Genomic DNA, 27,149 nt, shown 5'->3' with positions numbered 1-27,149 from the left:
GCTGAAGCTGGAACCACAGCCCTGTGACTGGAGATACTCAAGCCAGGACACTGGGAAGGGAGGCTGCCAGGCAGTCTTCTCTCCCTCTGCTCCCAGAGCCTACGGCACCATGTGTCGAAAGAAAGCTATGTCTCTGTTTTCAAAAACATTTTCTTCTCCTCAAGCTAAAACACAAGCACAATTCCAAACTCAGCTGTAAGTTTAAAAGTAATGCCCTTAAAAATAGCATCGTAGGGGCACTTGGGTGGCTCAGATGGTATAAGTGTCTGCCTTCAGCTCAGGTCGTGATCCTGGGGTCCTGGGATTGAGCGCTGCATCCGGCTCCCTGCTTGGTGGGGAGTCTGCTTCTCACTCCCCCTCTGCTGCTCCCCCTGCCTGTGCTCTCTCACTCTCTCTGTCAAATAAATAAATAAAATGTTAAGAAAAAAAAAGGCATTGTAATTTCAACCAAATTCCCTACAGGGTGTCAGTAAGCCAGTGGGTGTTTTTGTAAGCACCAATGGAAAAGCAACAAATCCATTAAAAACCCCACCGGTGTCAGAGGGTTGCTTATAGAGGTGCACATTTTTGTTTTGGCAAAACAGAGAAAGACAAACTCAGCGTGAGAACGAAGTGTAACTGCTGAAGTTTAAAAACAAATAAAAGAAACAAGTGCTTTCTCCAAACCCCACAGCCTGCTTAAAATGTTTCATTCCACGCTTTTGTCTAGAACATCATGATCTGTTCACTTATCTTTTAATCAATTTGTGGAACAGAAAAAGGTGAGGTAAATCTTGATTGGACGGAAATTACACCCTTAGTTACTAGAAATACTCAATTTTGTATTTCATTATAATTATAGCAGTTCTGTTTTTGAAACATACAAAGAACAGGACAGTGGGCTGGTCTGACTTCTACAACAGAGTACCCAATTACGTACTCTAGAAACTGGTCTAAAGTTGTATAAAAAACATCTTATGTATAAATAATGACCTTAATATCTTAAAGAGGAAACATCCAATTTACTTATTGCTTGGCCAGCAATGACAGCTATCGGAGAGAAGGCGGGCCGGGGGAACGGCAAGAACAGACAGTACAACTAGATGCAAAGATTTACCTTTTCTAAAGCCATTCCACCCTCATGCAGTCTGTCTGAAATGGGATCTTCCAGAACTACCTTGTTCAGGTTAAAGAGAGACTTTCCACATCCAGCTCAATATACTAGTCCTGCATATCAATACTGAATCGTTCATGCTACATCCATTAAATACTTTTAAAAGTCTTAAAGTTCTCCTACCCAAATCTAAACTCACGCTTCCATAGTCCCTACATTACTAAACAACTCACCCTCTCTAAAATAGAATTACCTTGGGAGGGACTTCTAGATTTTTTTTTTCCTTAAGATTTTACTTATTTACTTGATGGGGAGAGAGAGACAGAGAAAGCGTGTGTGCAAATGCAAGCAGGGAGAGGAGCAAAGGCAGTGGGAGAAGCAGACTCCTTGCCTGGACAATGAGGCCAATGCAGGGCTCGATCCCAGGACCCCAGGATCATGACCTGAGCTGAAGGAAGACACTTAACCAAAAGCCACCCAGGCGCCTTGAGAAGGACTTCTTTTTGGTAAGATTTTATTTATCTATTTGACAGACAGAGAGAGAAGCAGGCTCCTGCTGAGGAGAGAGCCCGACATGGGCTCGATCCCAAGACCCCAGGATCATGACCTGAGCTGAAGGTAGACACTTAACCGACTGAGCCATGCAGGCACCTCAGAAAGGGACTTTTGAACATGTCTTTAAATCATTTTTGTGGAAGATATTTCTCGTAATTTCCACTGAATGCTATTTCATTATTAAGCAAAGATTCCTGTATCTATTCTTTCATTTAAGTCTCTGAGCTCTAGATTTCTTTCTCAAAGTCATCAGACTGTACGTTGAGTAAGAAGAGTCAAAATTCCCCCATGAGCAGATCCTTCCATAAACCTTGAAGTTTTATGGTCACTTACATCACCTTTAAGGTAGATACAGTCCTGCAAGAAGCAAAAATCTTGGACTAACATCTTGCCCTACAAGAATTTTATTTAAAAAAAAAAAAAAAAAAGGACCTTTAGTGATTTCTGATCCAAACATTCAGAGAGCTGACCTGAGGGTCTGAGTTCACTCTGGGGTAGACACGGGTGTGGATAAGAATGGACCCAAAACCCTTCTGTGAGGCCCTGAACCAGTGTGGCTTCTTCCAAGGTTTTCCCACCAGAGGGATGAGGTAAGGCAATGTTCTGGACAGCTGGGGAATGACATTCCCTTGGTCATTTTTCCCCAGAGGTACACCTCATGGGGAGGTTTTCCTTAGAGCGTCATCACTGGGGAAATTCCCTGAGGGCAAGGTGTGGAATTAGTCATCCCTGGATTTCCTCAGCACCTGGTTAGAGCTATAGACACAACAGACGCTTGGCATGTGGTCAGCAAACAAGAGTGAGGACTGGTTTTTTTGAGAATGGCTAAAAGGCTAAAAATGAAAGAATACCCTTGGCCTGCCTCTTCATCTCAGTCAGTCATATCCCACTTTATTTAGTTTCTTTCTCAAGTCCCACTTCAAAGCATCCTGATCACACTCTGAACCTGGGTCTTCCTCTCTGAAATACCAACAGGATTCTGTACACAGTTTTATTTTCAGCCTGTGATGTCACAATAACCTACTGTCCTACTATGCTATTTAAGTGTCCCTCAGTTCTGTGAGCGCTCTGAGGGCAAGGATAGGGTCTAGAATTGTTTTACGGACACACAGTGTTTGTTTGTAGTACTATACCCAAGAGATTTTTTACGAACCCGTCATTGCTTTTGAAAAGCAAAAATAAATCTAGTTATATAAGTCAGTTTCTTTTTTTTTTAAAGATTTATTTGAGAGAGAGCGAGAGAGAGAGAGAAAGAGAGAGAGAGAAAAAACACAAGCAAGGGGAGGGGCAGAGGGAGCAGACTCCCTGCTGAGCAGGGAGCCCGACGCAGGGCTCGATCCCAGGACCCTGGGATCATGACCTGAGCAGAAGGCAGATGCTTAACCGACTGAGCCACCCAGGCGCCCCTAGTTATGAGAGTCAAAAATGCACTAAATACACCTAAACACTGAAGCTTGGCCTCACCCACTTAAACCTGCTCAGAACACTTATGTTGGCCTAGAGTTGGGAAAATCCTCAATCACAAAGCCTCTTGTATAATCAAGTACTGATGATCTCCTGTGATGTACTGAGTACTGGTCTGAACGTGAAGACCAGAAAGGCTGCATGGGTACAGAATGGTTGTGAGCACAACGGCTGTCGATGCTCCTGATCCCGTGGTGGCCTGGGGGCTGCAGCTCAAGGCCAGTGCCCGGCCACATGAGAGTCAGGGTCAGACCACATGACCGCTAGTCCAGGAACAGCTCAAAATGCAAAATCAGAATCCAGTTCCTACCAAATGTGCATTGCTTTCATGCCATCATAAATCAGGACTGTCTGGAACCTGACTGAGGGAGATGCTCCGAGAAGGCACACCTCAGTGAGTAGAGCTGCTTCCTGGACTCTAACACTAATTATACACTGTCCGTTTTCAAGGAGTTAAGGCAACTTGGAGGCAGAGCTAAATAATTTGAAATTTCAAGAGGCCACGTTGGAGAAGAAGATGTGTGAGCAGAGGAAGGGGAGGTTGCTGGCTTTCTAAGAATTCCAGGAGGGGGGAGAAAGAATGCAGATGCTAACTGAGCTTTGCTCAATAATGTGTAATGTAACTTTTTTCTCTGCCCCCCCTTGCAAAAACCGTGAGAACAAGCTACATCACCAATGCTTTGTAGCACTGTGTCTGCTTTGGGGGAACCAAAAGAATGGTGAAGCACTGACTGGGAGGTGGGTAAGTACATGCTGAGGACAGACGGTGTCCACAGAGGGACAAGAGTCCAGGGTAAAAGTACAAAGAAAAGTGGCTTAAGAAAAGTGGCTTACTAAGAGACTAAGAGGGAAGAACTAATTTAAAGCAGCAGGTAAAATTCCCCCTCAAGGGTTAGGAATTGTATAAATTTGTAACCGACTCACAAAGCACAAAGCAACACAAGTTTTCAAGATGTATTTGCATTCGGTACTCTTAAACACATTAACTAAGAATGATTAGAATTCACTCGTTTGGCCTTTAGAACCTGAAGGGTCTAGAGCCCCAAGGACTGATGTGTTGATGCGACTTTATTTCTGCTTTCCTGCACTCACCGGTAGGTGGTTTCTGGAAGGAGGTCTTTTATAACGTGGGTGGTGGTATTGGCCACGGTGATGCTAGTGTCTCCAAGGTCAATATTGTAAGCAAGGATTTCAGATCCATTATTGCACGGCTCTTCCCAGTTCAGTACAAGGCACACGAAAGGTGAATCAGGGTAGGCATTGAGGGTCTCCTCTTCCAGGACACAGAGAGTGGAGACAGGGTCAGGGGCAGACGCTGGTGTCTGGCAGAGGACAAGCTCACTATATGGTCCTGCTCCAGCTTGATTGACAGCCTAAAAAGACAAGGGCAAGCAAAGTCCACGTTACCCCAATGTGAATTCTAATGCCTTCATGTTAGGTGCTGCACACAATTTACTTCTAGAAATCTGGGTAGAGCTGAATCTCAGAAAATGTTCCCTTTTCACAACCCACTTTCCCCACAAATGCCAACGGCAACTTCTCTGTTAATAAGGGAGAAGATAGTACCACCATCATCACCTTTTATGAAAAATAATTTAAATAACACTTTGTGTTTGCACAGCCCGCTTCAGCTTATATGCTGCCCTGTGACAACTCCCCAGTAACCATCCGGGGTAGACAGTAAATGGCCAGTATTCTTCCACAGTTTTCCATGTGAATGATAAACTGCTATGTGAAGTCAATTCTCAGCCCTTTCTGATTTCACCTGAGAGCAAGAGCTGAGACCTTTATTACTCACTGCTCTATCAAATACTTAATTCAATGGGTCTCCAGGGCCATACTCTCATTTCTACTGACCTGCTGCTGCTTCTCAATCACCTTTGCCGGATGCTACTTATCACCTGTATCTCTCAACACTGAAGGCCACCAGGGCTCAGGCCAAGGACACCTCTTCTTCTTCTTTTAAAATCTCTGCTCTAACTCCTCGAGGTATCACGTTGTCCCAGAGGTAAATGCCATTTATATCATATCCCAGGGATAAATGCCATATTATACCCTAATACTGTTTATATCCTACTCCCAAATTTACTTGTGTAGCTCAGACCACTGCTGTGAATGCCAGCCCAGTATATCCAGCTTCCTTTGGGACATCTCCACTTGAACATCAAGGAGGCATCTCTAACTCAAGTGTCCGCACCGTCCCCTCATCTCCACCCCATCCCTCTTCACCAAAAAACCGCACTGCACCTGCTGTAGTCCCTCTCATCCCTCAGGTTGTTCAAGTCATATCCCAGAGACATCACTGGACATCTTTCCTCCTCTCATCCCCCAATCCAAGCCCCGAGCACATCCCGCACCACAGCCTGGTCCAACGCATTCAACTCTCTCTCCTCTGCCTCCTGTAATGACCTCCTAGCTGGTATATGGGAGTCAGCCCTTGCCTGATACTCTGTATTCACACCAAGCACAGTGATACTGCTCTTATCCCTTCCACGGCCTCCCACCATATTCAGAATATACTTCAAAGTCTTCCCAAAGCCTACAAGACCCTATCTGATCTGCTCACCAGCCTCACCCTCAAACCCACAGCCACTCTGACTTCATCACCTACTAGTCTCCCCCTCACTTGCTCTGCCTCAGGAATACTGGCTTCCCTGCTGTTTCACAGGACACCAAGTCTGCTCCTGCCTCAGGGCCTTTGTTCTTTGCTGCCCTTCTGTCCAGGAATCTTTTTCCCTAGACATTTGCAGGCTTTCCCTCAAGGGCTGCCTTTTGGTGAGCCCTCTCTGAACACCGTATTTAAATTTGCCGTCATCCTACCCCGCTTCCGCCCACTGTGATCCTCTTCATTTCCTATTTCCCTTCTTTGCTTTATTTTTCATCACATCATCTATCACCACCACAGGATATATTTCATTTAATTACTCCCTGATGAGAACGTAAGTTCCATAAGGGCGAAGTTGTCTGTTTCCGCTCACTGCTATATCCCCGGCAACTAGAACAGTACCTAAGACAGAGTATGTATCAATGAATGTCACTAAACGTGTATTTTTTTCCTTATAGAGAGAAAAACATTTAGCAGACTCCTTACAAAAGTGAAGGTACTCTAAAATCCAGTTCTCATTTAATTCATAAGAGTTTATTAGGACACATTACAAAACTAAATGAAAGTAGTTTGAGCTCTTCAAAACAAAAGCTATAACACTTATTTTAATGTTTTTTAAAACTTTATTTGACAGAGTGAGAGCGAGCTAGTGAGCGAGCATGAGTGGGGGGAGGGGAAAGGGGAGAGGGAGAAGCAGATTCCCCGCTGAGCAGGGAGCCTGATGCAGGGCTCGATCCTAGGACCTCAGGATCATGATCTGAGCTGAAGGCAAAGGCTTAACTGACTGAGCCACCCAGGTGCCCCTATAACACTTACGTATTACTGTTAATTTCAAAGATGTTTAGAGCATTCATTTCCTAACAAATCACTTTTGAAACTCTACTGTAATATTTGTCACATCGTCCTACTTCAGGACAATACTTCAACTCTTTTTGGTAAAATTTTAAACTCAAAAAGGATAGTGAAGTTCTTTCCTGTGGTGGCAGACAGTTCTTTATTTATATCCTGCCTTGTTCCAAAAACAGGAGTGTAGCACATATTTTGTAACCTTTTCCCAGTGACTCAGCATTGCTATTATAAAGATCAGATAATGTGCTGTGACCCTGACTCATTGACAAAGAGTTAATTATGTCCCAGATGCTCCATTCAAGAAGGAAGGAAGGTGCATAACAGAAGAGTTTAATCAGAATGTTTCTGATAAAGTAGGCTTCAGAATTCAACAGAGAAGTCTCAGTTGATCTGAAAAATTAATTTATGAAGGGAATATTTTCTCCAAAGAGGTCAGAGGCACTGGTATGTTGATGGACTTGTAATAAACAATTTGTTTCATCACTTAGATCAGGTGGAAACCTAAATCGGGCATCTTTGCTTCTTCATCTATTTAAGTCCACACATGTGTGAAGACAGACTTCTCCAAGGTCAAGAACCACATCTGACTAATCTTTGTACCTCTCCTCTTGATTATCTTGATCATCCTTTGATCCTGGCACAAAGTCATGTTCAAAAAAAAAATGTTACTAAACAAATGCAAAGAAATGGACAAAGAACCCTATTTTCTTAGGACAATAAGGCTTTACAGAGGGGGTAAAAATAACTTATCCGAGTCAATGAAGTAAAAGTAAACTCATGACTGCTGTCACTTTTAGGGGTTAGGCTAGGAGCCAACTGTTCTTGGTGTTACTCTATTTGGACTCCCAAATCAAAGCTTCCAGCTAACCAGCTTTGTTAATGGTCCCTGAGAAGTAGGAAGTGGATCCTGTAATCCAATGCAGAACAGTCCAAATCACCCTAATGTTTGTTTCTGGCAACCATTTAACCACCAGCATAGACATCTTCTGTCTTTTGCCAGTTTTAAGTGTCTCTCCCACTGAAACGACCATGTTGGGAGGATTCAAACAGAAGGAACCTTCCCCAAGGAGCCCTAACACCTTTGCCTTGGACTCGGTCATTGAGTCAGTGAATTCACAAGCAAGACATCAGGATGGGGAGAAGTAAGAATGGTGTGGAATCACTTTTTGATCTTATGTTGCAGGACCTCCTAGAGAAACAGAAATTAATTATAAGACACTAAGACAATTACATTTATTTTTACTTAAAAGAACTCTTTTCCATATCATCCCTCTTGACAGCCTCAATCACCGGCCTTTGAGTAAGTTCCCCAGAGTGTCTCATGGAACACCAGTGCCTAAGAGTGACATTAAGTAATGTCCACCTACCTGTAGTCTACAGCAATATTGTGCAGCGGGCAACAGATCCCTTATCTCAAAGCCGGTGTCTGTCCCATGATAAACGAGTTCTAAGGATTCTTCATCTTCTCCCCATTCCAACCTGTACTCCGAGATGTCCGCACCAGAGCTCTCAGGACTCTGGAAAGCAGAAACTCAGGTAGTTAATTTCACTGAGAAGAAAAGCCTATGATGTTTGTGTTCAACTAACTGAACTGGGAAAAAAGCAATGTGCCCCTGGATAGTTCAAATACAAAAGAAAGACATGAAAGAGATACTCAATTTCCTCTCCGTTCTGACAAGTGATAAAATGTGGATGACTCTAAATATCAGCAAACGCCAAGGGAGATTAATGTGTTACGTGTGAATTTTAGCTTTGTAGGCTCCTTGTAACTTGCATTTGGGGGCGCATAAAGTAGAAGAAATAGAAGCCGATGCAGAACATGCGCCTGACTTACCTCCCAACTCACTAGGACACATCCGTCAGGTGTAAAAGAAATACAAGGTGCTTTGCACTGTCCAGGAGGCCCGGCAGCAGTGGTAATCTCTGAGACATCGGAATAGGGTCCATACTGAAAAAGAACACACATAGGCCTGTATGCATGTTGTATGCACACGTGTATATGTGTGCATGTATGAAAGCTAGGTTAACAGCACTAACAGTACAATTGATTAAAGAATTATTACCTAACGGTTTTCACTCTCAGTTGGATGTGTGTAAGGTTTTTTTCCTACATTCAATCTCTGAGTGGTGAATGTCTATTATGTATGTATAGTCTTTTTATTCAATGATCACAAAGTTGGTTTACCATTTTTCCTTTATTGACATCAGAAACAAAAACATGCTGATTTTTGACACAACACGACATTCTGTTTTAGCATTCCTCATAGGATATCAAAGGAAACGAGGTCAGATGTACACCACAGTTTAATTTTCAACACACAAAAACCTACTTGAAACTGGTGGTTATCAAATTCTGACTCCTTCTTCTAGTTACTGGTGTTTTCCATTTTGAAAATGAAAGCTCCTGTTAACATGTTCTCAGCATCATCCCACCATTTCAACTATTTGAAGGTTTATACTACACTCCTCTGTTCTTTAAAAGGCCTTCAGTGATCACACTACTCAGAGCCAACCGCCATTATTTCGAGAGAGCCAGAGTCACCATTTAATAGTGGAATTTGTGATACCACAAATAGCTGGGGCAAAGAACAAAATAAAATAATTTCCAGGCTAATGAAGTGTATGACAATGCTTTTCCAAAATGGTAAAAAAAAAAGATAAAAAAAAAACCAAAAAACCCAACAACCAAAAAACCAGTCAAATTTTCCAAGATAATCTGCAAATACGATGGGGGGGTGGTGGATGGGAGAGAGGCTTTCTGGAGCAGACCTCAGAAGCGGACTACAGTCAGGTATGTGGTTAGCTTTCAATAGAACAGGATTAAACTGAGGCTGAGGACAATTTTTTTAGATGATAAATTAGTGAAAGGAGACAAAGCAAAACTCAGAGCCCCAGAGCTGCACATTTATCTTTGTTATGACGGAGATGCCCTGAACAGTGGACGGGAAAATGAGCAAAAGCAACAGTACGATGATTTCTGCAGCATCTGTGGTCATGACCTTTCATGCTCTTTTTAATTATATTAGTTCAGGTGCATAAGTTTTCTTCTCATCAAAACATTTTTATTGGTTAGTATTAAGCTGGTCTTTTTTTTTTTTTTTTTTTTTTAATTTCAATAGTTGTGCTGTGTCTGAAAATCCTTTCCAACTGGGAATTTAGAAGGAATCCAGCTCCTGGTAAAGACTTGTGATCCTACTTTAGAACAAATGTTCTCACTGTGAGCATGGCTAGCGGAAAATGGCCTGGAGACCAACACGTTCCCCTCTGTCAGACTTGCGCAGGACAACCCACAATGAGAAAAAGTCACTGCCAACTTCATGCCGCTGTCAGCAGTGCTTCCTTATTTTTAAAAATTCCATCAATTAATTCCATCTATCTATTTGTACGGACTTGACCGTGCGACTTGTGAGACCCCTGGGCGGGGGGGTCTGTAGCAGCAGTCTGAGCCGCAAAGCCTGACACTATCTGATTACCTTGTTCTTATCGTCAATCTCCCCCCAACCCACATCATCCTGTAGTTAAAATATAGGCGTAATACAGAGACTGACTCAGTCTCTGATAGGCTACCTCGACACCTCCCAGAGGAGCAGAAGGCAGGGCCGAGAAGAGTTCTCCAGTCTACCCTTGAAACAAAGCAAAAACGAGAAGTTGGCCTCCCTACCTTCTATCCCACTCCAGTTCTGAGAACTAACCTAAGATACTGCTGGGTCATTTAGACAATATGGTAAAGGAGTGATTATGTAATCCTAATTTCCCAGAACTGATTAATACAGTCAATAAGCAAGTAGGAAATTATTAAAAAAAAAAAACAACCAAAAGCATCTAAAGGGTGATGTTCTTATTAACCCTGAATTCTTCCTTAATAGAATGATATGAGGGGCACCTGGGTGGCCCAGGTGGTTAAACGTCCGTCTTGGACTGAGGTCATGGTCCTGGGGTCCTGGGATGAAGCCCTGCATTGGGCTTCCTGCTCAGCAGGAGTCTGCCTCTCCCTCTGCCCCCACCTCCCCCTTGCTTGCATGCTCTTTCTTTCTCTCTCAAAGAAATAAAATCTTAAAAAAAAAAAATAGAATGATACAAAGACAAAACAAAATTTTCAGTACTGGGTCAATAGGCAATCACAACAATGTACTTCAGACCTTAATGGTCATCAAGGTTGGCTACAAACCGCTGAAGAACTTCAGGAGGGTGGATACGGTAGTTAGAACCTTGTATCTGGATTGTGGCGTACAGGTGTGTACTCACCCCTCCGTCATTCAGAGCCCTGACCCGGAAACGATACACGGTGCCCGGGAGCAGGTTGCCGACGGTGCACTCGAGCTCTGGCCCATGGTACACCTCCGAAGCTACATCCTCAGGCTCTGTCATCTCCACGCTGTACTCTGAGACCTCACAGCCACTTTCGGAGGCAGGAACGTCTGGGAATGGAGAATGCATTTCATCTTAGAACATTCTTGTGCTTCCAGCTGACCACATCATACCTGGTTTCCCACCAGGTTTGCAAAACATCATGTGGGGTAGCTGGTCCTCGGTATCCCGCTCAGAGGAGAGCACTCCCCACCCCCCCATCCCAAAAGAAAAGAGATACGGAGGAGTTTCTGAATGATACTATCTGTACTTTCCAAAGCAAGTACGTTTGAGTACATTTACTTACATTAAAAAAATAGTTTGAAAACAACAGAACCATTAGGCAAATGTCTTTATAATCTAAGGAAAGGAAGCTACAGAAGAAGAAAATCTTCTCTTTAATTTAAAACCAAAGGTCTCGTTAAATCAAGCTCAATGACCTCGAGTTGGTGCATATTTTTTTATGTGGTAGACATAGGTGGTGGGGAAAAAGCAGTCAGAGTTTGCAGGTTTGTATCTGCAATTTTAAATGCTGTCAACTGCTGGTACCACAGGAAATGCTCATACAACTTGAATCAATACGGCAGAGCACCAGGACCCACCGGACAAAAGGACGAGACGTCACCATACGAACCACCTCTCGCTTTCACCTCTAAATTGATCACAATCAATTTGTGCTTGTGAATGAAGCTGAAAAATGAAGTTGAAAAATTCCTGAATAAGACTGGCTGCTCTGCAAGATCTAGGAAAGGGCCCCCTGAAGGTCAGGATGCCCACCCAGCATGTGGAGCACTGCTGGGCACAGGAGGAGAAGTAACAGTGCACAGGAGAACACAAACTCAGGCCAATACACATTCAACAGAAAACGAACATTTTGAGCCAAAACCACGATGGTTTTCAGAAGACTGATGACTTAGTAACAAAGCATTAAATCTTAGTTAGCTTCAATCTCCAATTGTCCCAGTTGCTAACGTCAATGTGAAGTTGTGTTCACTCACCCCACTCTAAGTGGACTTCTTTGTGCTTTGGTCGACCCAAGACCCTCGGTGGTCGACACTGACCTGGTGCAATGCTTAGTGTGCGAGCAGGGAGACTTTCAGAACACTGCAGGAGAAACAGCGGAGAGAACCATCTCTTAGCTCCTGTGAATTCACAAGACCGCTACATACCAGGCAAAATCTACCCTCCAACCGAACATGCTGCCAATAGGGGGTTACATACTGAATGTGTATCACATAATTTTTTTTTCTCAAAAAAATCTTTATTCCAATTGAGGAAATAAATTAATACATAAGACTTGAAAAAGTTAGGAAATAATTCAAAACATTATTAAAGTATGTTGAGGACAAGAATTCCCATCCCTCTCCCTCCCCTCCATTTAAGAAGAGCTACAGATTTGCAAAACTGGATTTGGAGTTTTGTAAGGGGGATGGGTAAAGCAAACAGAAAACTTAAAACAAAACAAAACTCGGACAAGGCAGTGGATCACCATAACGAAGAGAAGGGAAAGGGGGGAAGACAGGAAGTGGGGGAAACCAAATTCTTGGATGTGAGTGTCCAGCATGAGTGGCTGGCTGTGAAACAAAGGTTGCAGGAGCCACAGAGTGGCGAGTATCAACATGGGTGGGCTGGCTGTGTTCTCTTACACTTCATCCCATCTTTTCCTGTGCTATGGTTTGACTTTGGCTGTATCCTACTCTTTGATTTTGCTAAAGCCTGAGCTCAGATTTCTGATGCCATGCCCTACTTGTGTACACATAATTTTCATGCAACAACACCCTCTCTCGTGTGTATGCGAAGTGTGACCATATACTGACTGCATAGGGCACTGGTAAAAATGATTATTTCTGAAGTCAGATTCACAGATAGAGGTTGTCTGTTCTAAGCACACAATTACTTTCCCTTAAACCCAAATTAGAGAGAGCCTTCAGGAGGACAGAAGAGAACACAAAACAACAGCTGGATGAAATTTTTAAATGTGCCATAAATGGCAAACCATCCACATACACAGCAGAAAAGCAAATAAATTCACTATTAATCAACTGAGTCTGACATTAACCAGCAGGTTCTGTTAATGCTAAAATAAGTAGGCCTTCTTCTTGTAGGATCTGTTTGTGTAAGGCTGGTGATACGAAAGTTGACTGACTGGTTCTGAGCTTGGAGAAAACAAGACGGGGGAGGAGCACACAGCTCAACAGAACTCCTCCTTCTTCCTGAGAAGAAGTGTTACAGAGGAGACCGACTCCATATTTTCAGGCAGCACCACCCCTCACACACTGGCTGACAGTCTGACTTTGGTGTGGGTAACGCCGGGAAGCATTCCAGAGAGCTCTGGCACTGGAGAATGGTCTAACTGGACCCCCTTTCCAGTCTCTCTATACGGGTAGTCGAGACATCCCAGTACACTATCCTTGCGGGGGCGGGAGAAAATAAACACAAGACAACCCTGGAAGTATGCTGACGGCTGATTGCAAAGCTAGGTGCCTTAATGGCAAGTGTTCTTGGGAAAAATACACCCAGCAGAGGGCCCTAAGCCACCATCTCTCAAGTCTCTCTCTCAGGACAGGTCTCAAACCATAGTGTTAAATATCCCTACAACAAAAATGGCTTTTGACGATCTTGCCTTTCAGGCACTTTCTGAATGTAAGTTAAAGCCATTTAGACAACAACTATCTGATTTCTAGGGCACACCCTGTGTATTTATGAGGTTATTTTGAGCGTATGAGAACACGGTGTGGCTGACACCAAGGCTCCTGACGTGTTGACTGGCTGGTCTAAGGTCAAATTAAGAGCAGACAATAAGGAATATGCTGCTGCCTACAGTTGTGTAAGTTGTGCACTGCACAACTGCAAAGGTGTCATTCAGCTCTGCCATCACAAATTTACACAGCTTTTGTAATAATTTTCCAGCAGATGGCAGTAAAGTACCTTGGGGAAAGTGTATCTCATCCTCACAAAATTGCCAGATGTGGTAACAGCAGAGCTGTACAATAGGTCATACTTTTTTACTCTAAATTCTATGCTCTTGGTATCATTGCAATAACAGAGGTTCCTCTTACTGAGCTAATATGAATGTCAGGCAACATTCAATTTTCAGCTGTCACACGTGATCATGCCAGAGTCTTCTAAGAAATAACTAAGTGACAAATGTACCTGACAACACGATTCAGCTGAGAATCATCAGGGCTTAGCTTTTTTGTCCTCTAAAGCATTTAAAAAACTCAAGTTTTCAAACACACTTTAAAATAATTTTATTTGGACAGTACAGATCGGTTGCCTGAAGTTGACCCAAGAAGTTTACTTTTACACCAAAACAAAACCCACCTGACTGTGTCCACCGGTGCTGATGCAGCATGCTCGAAGTTTGTACAAAGTGCCTGGTTTCAAGTGGGTGAAAGTGTATTCCGTTGCCGATCCGCTGTATGCCACCTCCCACTGACTCGCTGTAAGACAAGACTCAGGTGTGAGTTTATGCTTTCCGGAAAATGTCATCGGATCGACCATTGCGGCTGAGGAAAATTTGCAAGTGGTTGCCATGAGAACCAGCACCTCCTATTCTTTCTTTCTTTCTTTTTTTTTTTTTAAATAGCCAAGGGTCCTCTTACCATTTCCTTCACAAAGTTAAATATTTAAAATTGACATGGAGTCATTTTTAATACTCAGTACTGCAGGCTAGACTACTCAATACCAGCATTATTACATTTGCTGACTATGAGGTTTGGATGCTAGAAACCACACAGAATCCGTAGTGGGCATGGGGGGAGGGCAACAAGCGGTGACAGAGGGCAAGGTCCAGGGTGCAGTGAGCCCGTCATCAGGGGAGGAGGCTCAGTGGGTATGGGGAAGGCTGCTGGGCAGCCTGGGATACACCAGAGTCTCTCCTGCTGTCATCTCCGGGGAGGTCACAGTAAGTGAAATCCTCCCATTAGAGACGGAGTCCTTTGGGGCAAAGCCTGCTGTCTTCATGGAGCTCATTTAAAAGACAGAAATGACTGGGAGGGTGACAAATGAAGATGAAGCACTCGGTGTGACCTAGTCCTATGACCACTTCTGGGGATTAAAGCAAGCAAGCGGGGCCCCAGGAGAGATCTGGTGCCTGGGGAAGCTGATGCCACCAGGGAGAAAGGGTTGGTGGCTGCTTTGCCAGGCGCCTGCCTCGCAAACCCTCCCCATGCTCCTTGGTAGGATGGATTTACCATGAAGCCACAGGGACCAGGGCCAAGGACGAGGGGCATTAGAAAGCATTATTCTGACACTACTGCTTAAAAACCTGCAAAGGGGCAAAGGAGAAGAGAGACAACGGAAAAGAGCCTACTTTATGTGCTGGCAAAACTTTAAGGTCAGAATGGTGTCTACTTTTGACTGGATAGCAATGGTCAAGAGAGGCACGAAAATTCAAAATATACTTAGATTTTCACAAGGAGCCACTGGATACACCTGACTTCTCTCCGAGGGAGGTTTTCTAATGTAAAAATCTAAATCAAATTTTTAGCCCAGAATATGATTTTATGTCTATCAAAACAGCTGTGCCAATCTCAAAGCATTCTCATGTTTTTAGCTTAAAAGAGAAGCCGACTGACATGAAAACCAAAGTACTCCAGGTGGCTACTGAAGTACAGAACAGAAGACAGGCACAAACCTGTGCCGCCTGTTTGTAAAAGTCAGTGCTACTGCTCTTTCTTTTTGCCATATGCCATAAACCACTTTTTTTTTTTTTTAAATGAGTGGTTAAAGGGATTATCAGAGTGGTGAGATACGTCATTTTTAGAGTTCTGATGACTATGCTTTTTTCTATTAAAGCCTAATGAATTTTATTAGAAAAAAGATCGAAGAATTTTTTTAAAGGCATTATTGAAGGAATTCGATCTTTAACATGGTAATGCTTTAATCCACACAGTATGACAGGTGATGAATAATCTGACTCAGATGTCCCACAGACAGAAAGACATTTGCTAAACTTGATGTAAAAGTGTGACACTGTCAGGAGCTCACGGTAATACTATGTTTTGTTTGCTATCACTGTACGTGGGAATTTGTAGATTATCGAACTTGTTTGCTGCCTCCACCCTATCCTTCCTGGTGACTGCTTCTGACATTCTTCTGCTTATAAGAATTTCCAGAGAAAGTGTGCCAAGAGAGGGGACGAAAATGTAATTATTCCATTAATTAGGACCACTGGTTTAAAGAAATGACATGGAAAATTTAAAAACATGATAAAAATGTACCTTTTAAGCACATTCCGATCCCTGATGTGTGTAACAGAGAAAACTGTAAGTAACTGATTCATATATTCAATATTCATATATATAAGTGATTCATATATAAGTAAGTGATTCAGCTTTATTTCTTGTAATAGCACTATCATTAGAATGAATGGCTGCTCACTATGCCCACTATGACTACAAAGATGTCTGTCATACTGGATAATAGGGGTGGTACTGGATTTGAGTAAAATGATTTCCCAAAACTTCACCTTCAGAATTTCCATCAGTTATCTCCAGCAAGTACTTGAGTATTTCTGAACCACCGTTGTCCTTTGGAGGATCTGGAAAGTAAGCAAACGCCTTATTAGTTATGAAAGGGCATTGATTTTTATCAGCAAATATCATTAGAACACAGAAAGTCATGTAACATCATACTGCCTTAATTCTGGATTTAAGCAAAGGTAAAACCATTATTGTATTGTTCTTGAAAAACAAAAGAAGCGAAAACATCAAGAAACCCAGAATGTGCTCAGTTTATTCAAAGTTCTAGAGCTAGAAATGTCGAAGAGCCAATTTAGTGAAATGAGTAAAATTCAAAGTATGAATTGATTTTTCTAAGAGTTAAGTTAAATCTACTTGAGAATTTTTTAATATTTAATAATTTCTATATGAAGTGAAATACATATTTCCTTTATCATTATTTCATTCTGTACTTTGCTTAAGTTACCAGCGACCAGATTCTTTTGAGATGGAGAGGGAAGGAAAGAAAAGTGCACAAATTCACTGACAAGACAAATAAAACATCAGAATGTAATAATCTGTTCCATCACGGTTTGCTATTAAGCATACTGTAGATCCCAAGTGAACCTGACATGCAGCCAAAGTTGTGGATCGGTGAGACCATGCACTAAAGAGGTGGTTTGAGGAAGGGGTGCTGGCTTATTACCAGAGCCCTGTGGATGTCGGGTATTTACTCCACTAACTCTGGGCCTGCAAGAGTTTTCTTTTCTGAGCAGAAAAGTACCTTGCATTATAATTTTGCAAGACTATGTAGAATTTACTCTACTCTCAGTCTGTACTTCTATATTTGGGTATCGATTTAGGAACTTTTCTTCCCTTCTTTCACTTGGCATTTCCATTACTGTATACACATTTCATGAAGAAGATATTTAAAACAATAGTAGTGAAGTTAATTTTTTTTAAAGATTTTATTTATTTATTTGACAGAGATTACAAGTAGGTGGAGAGGCAGGCAGAGAGAGGGAGGAGGAAGCAGGCTTCCCGCTGAGCAGAGAGTCCGATGTAGGGCTCGATCCCAGGACTCTGGGATGATGACCTGAGCCGAAGGCAGAGGATTTAATCCACTGAGCCACCCAGGCGCCCCAATGAAGTTAAATATTATAGCATATGGCTAATGAAAGTAAATATTTAGTATTTATGGAACTTTCTAGGCTTTTCTGAGAAAAAAGCTTTACAATCTGGCAAAAATCACACCTAGATTTTTAGTTTCTTTATCATATCCAACTTCCAAGGAAATAGATATCCTAATAATTCTGCCTCAAAATTTTTTAGGTGACCTGATACAGTTTTATGTCTCAATGGTTGATCCTCCAATAACAGCTGAATAATATTTTATTTAAAAAAAAATTTTAGGGGCGCCTGGGTGGCTCAGTGGGTTAAAGCCTCTGCCTTCGGCTCTGGTCATGATCCCGGGGTCCTGGGATCGAGCCCCGCATCGGGCTCTCCGCTCAGCGGGGAGCCTGCTTCCCCTTCTCTCTCTGCCGGCCTCTCTGCCTCTCTGCCTGCCTGTGATGTCTGTGTGATGTCTGTCTGTCAAATAAATAAATAAAATGTTAAAAAAAAAAAATTTAAGTAATCTCTGCACTTAACCTGGGGCTTGAACTCATAACCCCAAGATCAAGAGTTGTATGCTCTTTCCACTGAGCCAGTTGGGCACCCCCAACAGTTTAATATTTCAAATTCCCTTTACATTACTTGGCTGCCAGGTAAACTCTTATTTTAAATTTCTCCTTTTATTTTTTGCCTTTCGGGTAGCTATTATGACACATTAGTGATAATTACATATGTCATAGTAGTTTTACATATAATTGCAAGTGTTTCTTCTAATGGCATTCAATTCTTTTTAAGTTTTATTTATTGAGAGAGAGCAAGCAAGCCAGCGCATGTGCAAGTGCACGTGGGGGAGGGGCAGAGGGAGAGGGAGAAAGAAACTCAGCGGACTCCACTCTGAGCACAGGGCCCAACATTGGGCTCAATCTTACAACCCTGAGATCACGACCTGAGCGGAAATCAAGAGTGGGATGCTTAACCAGCTGTGCCACCCAGGCACTCCTCTAACAGCCTTCATTTCATTGAAATAATCCATGCTGCAGAGGTAAACCACAATACCCTTCTGCTCGATACCCCCCCCAAGCACCACAAAATAACCTCAAGTGAAAAATTCCTGAAGTTCAGGACTTCTGGTTACATACAAACAACAACAAAAACTGAAGTTTTCCTAGTTCTTCTTCACTTGAACGTTCTGTACCTCAAAATTTCTTATGATGACATACCTGAAGTCTGAACTTTATTTTCAATATTAATTTTATAAATCAATTTTTTACATTAACTATCACTACCATTTGGTAATGGCATGCTGTTGAAGAATGAATATATTTTCAGAGATGACTATATTCAGATCAGTAACATATTAAAAGTATAGGAGGAAAAATACAGGAAAAACCATAAAGGAAGTAAAATGCTCTTAAAATTGTCCATTTTACCAGCTGGTGGAATTCTCTGGATGTTTCTCATACATAAACATTCCAAATCTGTAAAACTCCCACAAATAACACCTTTTATTTCGTATTTTGCTTTGTCACTACTGAAGTTAATCAGTTTCTAAAAATCTGTCAAAAATAAGCAATAGGAACAGTAGCAAAACGTACCCCACTTGACACTAAAGCCATGAGATGTAACTGGTCCTTTAATGAGGGGTCTTGTGGGAGGCCCAGGCCTGTCAGGACTTGTCGTACACACCAGAACTTCGCTTGGACAACTCTTCCCTTCCACATTAGAAGCAGTCAGCTATAATACAACCAAAAAAAAAAAAAAATTAACGTGCTGCAGATAACAGGTTTTAAAGAAATGGGCATTTTTTAAAAAAAGATTTTATTTATTTATTTGAGAGAGCATGTGTGAGAGAATGCACAGAGAGAGGGAGAGGGACCAGCCAACTCCCACTGAGCAGGGAGCCTGATGTGGGGCTCGATCCCAGGACCCCAGGACCCTGGAATCGTGACCTAAGCCGAAGGCAGACACTTCACCGACTGAGCCACTCAGGAACCCTGAAATGGGCACTTTTTAACATGGCAAAATCAAGGCATCTGTAAACTCACAAAGACAGACACACACAAACACATTTCCTCTCTCACAATCTCAAACAACTGATTTATAAGCGTTTCCTTTTACGAGGTACTTATTTCCTGTAGAGTTAGCTATGAACAATTAAAACAGTAAAGGTGGGTTTTAGCGAAAGACTACATTTTTACCCTTTCAAGAAGACATAAAACAAAACCAGTATGTTACTTCCTGGTTCTTACTATTTTGTGGAAGGAAAAGTATGAGGAGGGGAAAACAGGTAAAAATGCCTTTATTTATTTAAGAGGAGGGCAATGCCACCTTGTGGAGAAATGCTAGCAGTAGCCCTATGTTCTCAGAGCCGGCTCTAAATAACAAGCATTTGTTAAAAATCAGAAACTATCATTTTCCTCGAACCATCCCACACTTGACTGGATAACCTGACAGCTATTTACTGAATGACTACTATGTGTCAAACACCATTTGGTCCCCAGAACTAGAAAAGGAAGGGAAGACTCAGAAGATGAACTTCTCCCTCCAAAAAGGACACGGCCCTAGAAGACCCTGCAGCGCTTGGCCCCAGATCAGTAAACAGCCTGCAGCCGAGAACGCCGCCCACCACTCTGCTCGCTCTAACGGCTGCGGCTGGGAGCTCCACTTTTCCTTACAGTGCGGAGTCCTCTGACATTAATACTGGTGGCTGATGACCAAAGCAATGCCTAAGTAGAGACAGAGTGGGCATGAAGAGAAACATAAAAATAGCTGGAGAAAAAAGAAATGGGCAGAAGAGCAGTGGCAGAGGGAGAGTGAACGGGAAATCAAATTAAAAGGAGAAGCACGAGAGGGCAAGGGGGGACGTGTGGGTGAGAGGTGCGCTGAGTGTTCAGCTCGGGTGCCCTCAGCCGCAGGCACCCGGCGACCCCGTGATGCAGTCTGTTCCAGCATGCAACAACAGGTTCCCCTCTCAAAACTGGGCTTTAAAATTTAAAGTACAGTGCACCTTCTGTAAGTGTTACTTTAATAATGTAAAGCATGGTGAAACTTAAAAATCTTTTCACCTACGGAGTCCGTTTGAAATGGTAAATGGGTGCAACATGAAACAGCTGTTTTTTTAATCAGTTCAGGTACCAAAATGCCTGACTCACCCTGAATTTATACTGTGTGCTTCTTTTGAGATTTTTCACAGTACAGGTTAAGTCCTCTCCAGTGTATTTCGGGTGGAAAAGGTTATCCTGCAAAGGCAAAGCCAGAAAGAAACATCAGTATCACTGAAAACTGGGCATTACTAAATACCTCTGTGTTTAGGATTTTTCTACTGCCTCTTTCCATCACCACCAGCAGCCAGAGGTCGAGCAGTGACGGCAAAAAGAGAACGTCAGAGTCCTTGGTGCTGTGGATGGTGCTGTAGCTCTATCAAGTAAAAATTTGACTTTATCTCATTGTAGTTTCTCCTGGGTCTGTCGAACTTTATTGTGAGGCTTGAACTAACGTGCATGAGAACAGTGCTCTCCTCCTGAGAGAATGCAAATCCGCCCTGGAAAAGATGCCACCACAAGCTTTCCTCCTAGAGCAAACTTCTCCCAGTTCCAAGGATTAAACCACTAAGCAGGGCCAGGTGACAAAGAAGTATGTACTGTAAAAAAATGTATTTAACGTCTGTATTTAGTCTGAGAAGAACATCTTCTTCCGGGCTCTTCACCGTGTAGCTGCAATGTGCTACATAACGAACTGCGGCTGAGCTTTCTGACCACACAGTGTCCTCTTCTGGCCAAGGGAAAAAGGACAGTCTGGACGGGAAAGGCATGATCCTTTAAGAGGCTAGGTATCCCCCTAAAAGCCCAATGTGCAGAATTCATTCACTAGTATTCTCAATCACGCATCACTCCATCCAGCCAGCCATCAACGATTACTGAGCACCTCCTAAGCATCAGGCTTCCTTCCGCCTTCTACGGGCTCAGCACTGCCCAAGAACAGATAAAGCCTTGCCTGCCAGAAACTTACATGCCAGGTGGAGACCATGATTAAAAAAATAAAACCTATACATAAATATGAAGCAGGCTGCGGGGTGTTAAGGGCAATGACAAAGAAAATCAAGCTGGGTGAAAGGACAGAGCAGTGGGTCGAGTGAGGTGCTCCTCTAGGGCTGTGCCAGTTAAATAAGGCAGCCATGTGGGGCTCTTTAATTTAGACTAAATACAATTCAGAATTCAGTACCATGGGCCCACAGCCATATTTCAAGTACTCAATCATCACATGTGACTAGGTGCTACCTTTATTGGATACCACAAACTATAGACCATTTCCATCATTGTGGAAAGTTCTACTGCATAGTGCTGTTTTAGGGAAGGTGGCTATGCACAGGTCACACGTGAGGAGACCTGAGGGAAATGAGGGAACTGAGTCAAAGGGAAGTGGAAGGGCCTTCGAGCTGTCGGGCGCAGAAACTGCAAAGGCCCTGAAGTCAAGGCATGCTTGCGTGTTCTATGAGACTACAGAGGCAGAAGCAAGGACCTGAAAGAAAAACGGAATAGCATGGGACCTTGCAGGCATTGTAAGGGCTTCAGCTTTTATTCTGGAAGGGTGGGGAAGGCCCAGAGGTAGGAAGGGTTCTGAGCAGGGCACCGACCGGATCTGTTTTACTTAACAGATCACCTCGGCTTCTTGTGGAGACCAGACTACAGTATAAAAAGGGTGAGAGGAAAGGAAAATACATAAAGAGACCACCACAATAATCCAGGGATGGGATAATGGTGGCTTAGGAAGGGGTAGCAGCCTTGGATACTGAGAAATGGCCAGATTTCGGGTTAATATATGGACACAGATTTAAAAGATCTGCCGACTGATTATATAGATGGGGTCGAGGACAACTCCAGATTTTCTGGCTTCCCCAAACACAAGGGCAGGAATGCCACTCCCTGACATAGGGAAGACTGTGGGAAGGACAGGTTGCGGCCGGCGGTGGTAGTGGTAGAAATTAAGAGTTCGGTTCTGAACTTATGTAGCTAGTGCACTTTTATGGCATTCTGTCTGTTACGACAATACTGACTTATACCGAACACACGCAAGGGTACAAAATCCGCAGGGCTTACGTTTTCATCCTCCTGGATTTCCAAGGTGTAGGTGACCGCTTCCTCGGGTGAACAGCCTTCTGGTTTATTCCACTGCAACGTGACCCATGTGACCCCAGCTCGGACAAGTCTTGGTGCAGAGGGCATCTGAGGAATGTTTCCTAATGTGTAACATACCACCTCTTGGCTATAACCGCTATGGAGAGACAAACCCAGGAAGACATACATTTAGGAACATGAGAGGAGTCTTGACATTTTAAAAGAGAAGGATAGGCCCACCTACTGCCTGACTGGCTTGGGCTGGAAAGTCTGGGGCACGACAGATCCAGCCAACAAAGGAAGGCAAGCACCCTTTATGTGATATTCCCTACTACTCCTACTTTCTATTTGCCTGATTGTCAGTCTGCTACTAAGAAAGCAGATCAAGTTGCAGGACAACATAGTTAAGGATTTATCTCCCACCCCCCAAAAGCACCCAGCAGAAAGCACAACACTGTGCAAAGACACTAAGCTATGACCCACAGCTACCAAGGAAACTTCACATCAGTATGAGCACAAATCAATGTCTGCTGACGAAATACACTGCTTTACAAATATATTCGGTGCTAGTTTTCAGAAGTTTGTGGGTGCTTCCAATTCACTGACAAACCCTTGAAGCCTTTATCATTATGACTTTTTCAACCGGCAGACTTGAACCGGCTATCACGGGTGGGGAGAGGTGGCTGTGAAATCTTGTGATGTTCTCGAGGCTGGAGAAAAGCTTGAGGACCAATGATGCACTGAACCTTTAAGATTTTTCAATAAGCAGTGATGAAAGAAAAAGGATTTTTCCCTTAATCAAGAGTTACCCAGGAAGTACAATTGAAATATGGTCCTTTCAAAGCATCTTTAATCCCCAGACGCTCCCTCGGATACCTGTTATGGCCTTTCTTCTACAGCTTGGAGGCAAGCTGTGGTGCCTGGGCCAGGCGGGTTTTCTCCAGGCTTGTGAGGGTCTGCCCAGAGCTTGACAACAGCCGGCCAGAGCCGGCCCAGCACCCCTTTCTATCAGGCAACCTCAAATATAACTGAAAAAGGCAACCACATGACTAGTGATGAAAGGAAAAGGCACGTGTTCTGAAAAAAAAAAATAAAGCCTCAAGAGGGATTTCTCTCAGAATCTGAACGGCTACCTTCATCTGGGCTCCCAGGGACACGTCATAGGGCCTCAGCCTCACAGCCTGAGAGCTGGCACGGAGGCCACCCGGGGCATTCATCACCTTGGGACACGCCTTTCACCCTCTGATTAGGGTTCCTTCGAGGAAAATCTCAAATTGTTTCAGCGTGGGGCAGTGGATGTCTTCACACGTTCTAGCCACATGAGAGGAAGACACAGAATGACCACGTGAGTGTTCAGCGGCAAGAGGGCGAGGAGACATCATACCTGGTGCCGATGTCATTCCGAGCAGCCAGCCTGAACGTGTACCCCATCGCTGGACAAAGCTTTGTCAACTTGCAGTGCTTCTGACTCCCAAAGAAGCACTGTCTGAAACCACTGTTTCTCTTTCCCTAAAAGGCAACAATGAAACAATGCACACAAGTTTAAAAAAAAAAAACCAGTAATAAGAAACTGAGGAAGGCCTTCTGAATAATTGTTTCATTTCCTGGGTCTGGATGAACAAAACCAAGAGAAGGAAGGCTTCTAGGGGAGGGTTTGACAATGCAATGTCATCCTGAACATAAAAGGCATTACAGAAACATCTGGGGACGCCTGGGTGGCTCAGTCGGTTAAGCATCTGCCTTCAGCTCAGGTTGTGATCCCAGGGCCCCGGGATCCACTCGGGCTCCCCAGCCAACAACAGGGAGTCTGCTTCTCCCTCTGCCCTCCTCCCACTCATTCTCTCAATCTCTCTTTCTCTCTAAATAAAAAAAAAAAATCAGAAAAAAAAAAAGAAAGAAAAACCTGTAACTGAGACAAGTCATGCCTCATGCTTGTGGTATTTCTGAACTGGTTTTGGTTAACAACCACAACAACAAAAGTCCTATCAGGTATAAGGCAATGCACCATTTCTAAGCTCCTCCTCACTTGCCTTGGTCAAACTGCCCCAGTCTGACCAACCAAGGGTAAGTCTGCAGCCTTATTTCAGGGATCGCTAGTTCTGGAAAGGCAGTAATTGCCGAGCACCCGAGGATCAGTCTAATGAGCTTAGCGTGCCAGAGAAGAAAGCCCTCCCCAGGCTTCTCTCTCCTTTCCCACTCTGCTCCCCTCCCGCTAGTCCCTGAACATGTGCATTCCTGCAGTGGTGAGCTATTTGTTCACTGATCCCTAAATGTGGGTCACATGCCTTTGACTCATCTCGCCCATTTCTGCTTCCCTCCTTAACAGTGCAGTGGACAGTCAGGGAGCTCAGTCACACCTTACGGAGTTGCATGTCTGATAAGCACCTTGATGTCTGGTGAGCAACCTTGGCTGAATTCACCTATATGTATGATTGCCACTCTTTACCATTCTTATCAGGCCGGAAATACATTTTTAATGACTTTCTAGCAGTCCACGATGCCTCAAATTCTTTGAAGTAAAAAGAAACCACTCTCGTAGGTTGTCTTCACAGACCCATGAGTAAGAAAAAAAAGTCATCTGCCCTGTGCCACGCTCGGGCACGGACTCTTCCTATCAGTAGGATGGCAGAACAAGTATTTCATGCCCATCATCCACAGCATTTTTATCGACGTTCATGCAAAGAAAGCCACATGCCAACACTGAATGAACCTTAGCATTCTATTCAGACGGTTGGGCCCAGGGCTTTCAGAAATATGTCTGAAGTTCTCAATTTATTTTATAAAGAAGATGAAAGCACATTTTTCTCCTAAGCAAATTTAAGCATTTCCTTCCTTTAAGCAAGCCTCCAGAACGCTTACCGCTGAAACACATTCCAGGTGAAGTTTAATTAAAAATAAAATAAACACACAACTAGCTTAAAGTGCCACTAGGGTGAACAGATTAAAAACCACTGGTACATTCATCCTCAGACTAATTCCCCGCCTTCCCCTCCCCTCACCAAGCAAGGTGGTGCCCTTTCCAGGAAGGGAGTAGAAGTCCTATTAATCTTTGAGATTCAAAGTTCGTATTATCAAGGTTTCAAAGTCCACTCAGATGCAAACTGCAAAGCGTAACATTTTTCAGCTGCTACTTGGGCAAAGTCACTGAGTGGCTGGCGTATCAGCTTACTTTAACCTTGAGTGGTAAGGTTGCAGCAGACGATTTATTCATAGCAACACCGTTTATACATACATTTGCATAATTACATCCAGGGTCTGATTATACTCTGTGCACACCCTAGTATGTTTTGTATCCATTTCAAGCTGTAGCATGATCTACCTTCTTTCCTCTTCTATTTCAGAGCTTAGAGTAAACAGTGCAAGAAAGGCACATCCTGCTGCCACGGAAGCCTCATCCCTTCCAACCCCGACGCTGGCTCCCCTTCAATGCCTCGTTTTTTCCTATTTCTTTGTTTGGTCTCCTTTGCCCATTTCTGGTGCTTAGAACTATAGCCAGTAAATAAAAGTCAGTCTGTTCCTTACTAGGTTGATTTGCTTTAATAGGGTAAAAACTGGACTGTCTGTGGCTGAAATGAGAAAAAAGAATGGGGAAGATCGATGTTGGGGACTAGACTTCTCTTTTAAAGGGCCACAGCACTGTGATTTGCTGAAGAACTGGGAAAGAGGCATTTTGTGACCTTGAAGACATTTCTCCTATGTTGCCAAATTTCCTCCTGCCCCCCCTACCTCAGTATCAGGAACAACTACTAAATAAACTCCAACTTGTTTAGATAAAGCATGCCAAACTTTCCATCTTGGAAAATTTGTACCTTTCAAGATGTTAATACTCTGTGCATGGTCCTTAACAACATGCAGAAAGACCCAGAGCTGCTGGAACCTTAGAACCGAGTTTCAGAAACAGCATCTGGAGTCTGAAGGGTTAAGAGTACACATAGTTCACAGAGTGAAGGAAGTAGGGAAGTAAGGAAATACTCATGAATGACATGGAGCTTAATATAAAAGGGAAGTCAGGGAAGAAAAAAAAAAAGGATATTCACAAAAGTCCTTGCAGTGCAAAAGTGAACTACAGCTAAGGGGTTAGCAAATGAAAACGGGGAATAGCACGGGGTACGGCATCACCCTGATCTGCTGGACAGACCGTACCAGGTGCTCGCAGAGCTCCGGGCTTAGGCTCTGGGGCAAGGACATGTTCAAAGGCTAATGTGGAGGACTGGTCTGTACACTAAGAAGGGTGCCAGGCTGTAAACAGCATTTGCAAATAAGATATTAGCCAGTTCTTCTTGTTGATAGAAATGAGTAGGGTTAAGGGGAAAAAAAAAAAAAAGATAATGCTTTAGAAGACTGAAGGATTCAGCTGAACTGATGGGGGTGGTCATGTGAGTGCTTATCACTGTTTATCAGAAATTAAATATGTCTAAGCATTACTGTCAGTGAAGTTTTACAGATGGTAAATCGTAACTTTCATGTTATAGGTAGCATGGCTCCAAATGACTCAGAGATTATGATCTCTGGCAGGTACCCCCCTCCTAATAAAACCTAATCTAAACTACACAGGATTAGAGAGA

General features: G+C 43.3%; 1 protein-coding gene across 1 annotated transcript in view; it reads right to left on the bottom strand.

Moving 5' to 3' along the window:
- The window catches only part of FNDC3B (fibronectin type III domain containing 3B), a 344,111-nt gene that overhangs the window by 37,031 nt on the left and 279,931 nt on the right, over positions 1-27,149 (bottom strand). Inside the window, exons 12-22 of the mRNA XM_080808436.1 lie at positions 23,969-24,093; positions 22,567-22,741; positions 20,623-20,709; positions 19,066-19,204; positions 16,387-16,458; positions 14,238-14,356; positions 11,912-12,017; positions 10,812-10,984; positions 8,401-8,514; positions 7,934-8,083; positions 4,205-4,485 (exon numbers count right to left, since the gene is read on the bottom strand). Coding sequence (XP_080664562.1) covers positions 4,205-4,485; positions 7,934-8,083; positions 8,401-8,514; positions 10,812-10,984; positions 11,912-12,017; positions 14,238-14,356; positions 16,387-16,458; positions 19,066-19,204; positions 20,623-20,709; positions 22,567-22,741; positions 23,969-24,093 — 1,541 coding nt within the window. The remainder of the gene's footprint in view (positions 1-4,204; positions 4,486-7,933; positions 8,084-8,400; positions 8,515-10,811; positions 10,985-11,911; positions 12,018-14,237; positions 14,357-16,386; positions 16,459-19,065; positions 19,205-20,622; positions 20,710-22,566; positions 22,742-23,968; positions 24,094-27,149) is intronic.

This window comes from Martes martes, assembly GCF_963455335.1.
Source record: "Martes martes genome assembly, chromosome: 1".
NCBI lineage: Eukaryota > Metazoa > Chordata > Mammalia > Carnivora > Mustelidae > Martes > Martes martes.
Note: the sequence above shows the minus strand (reverse complement) of the source record. Positions and strands in the feature narration are given on the sequence as shown.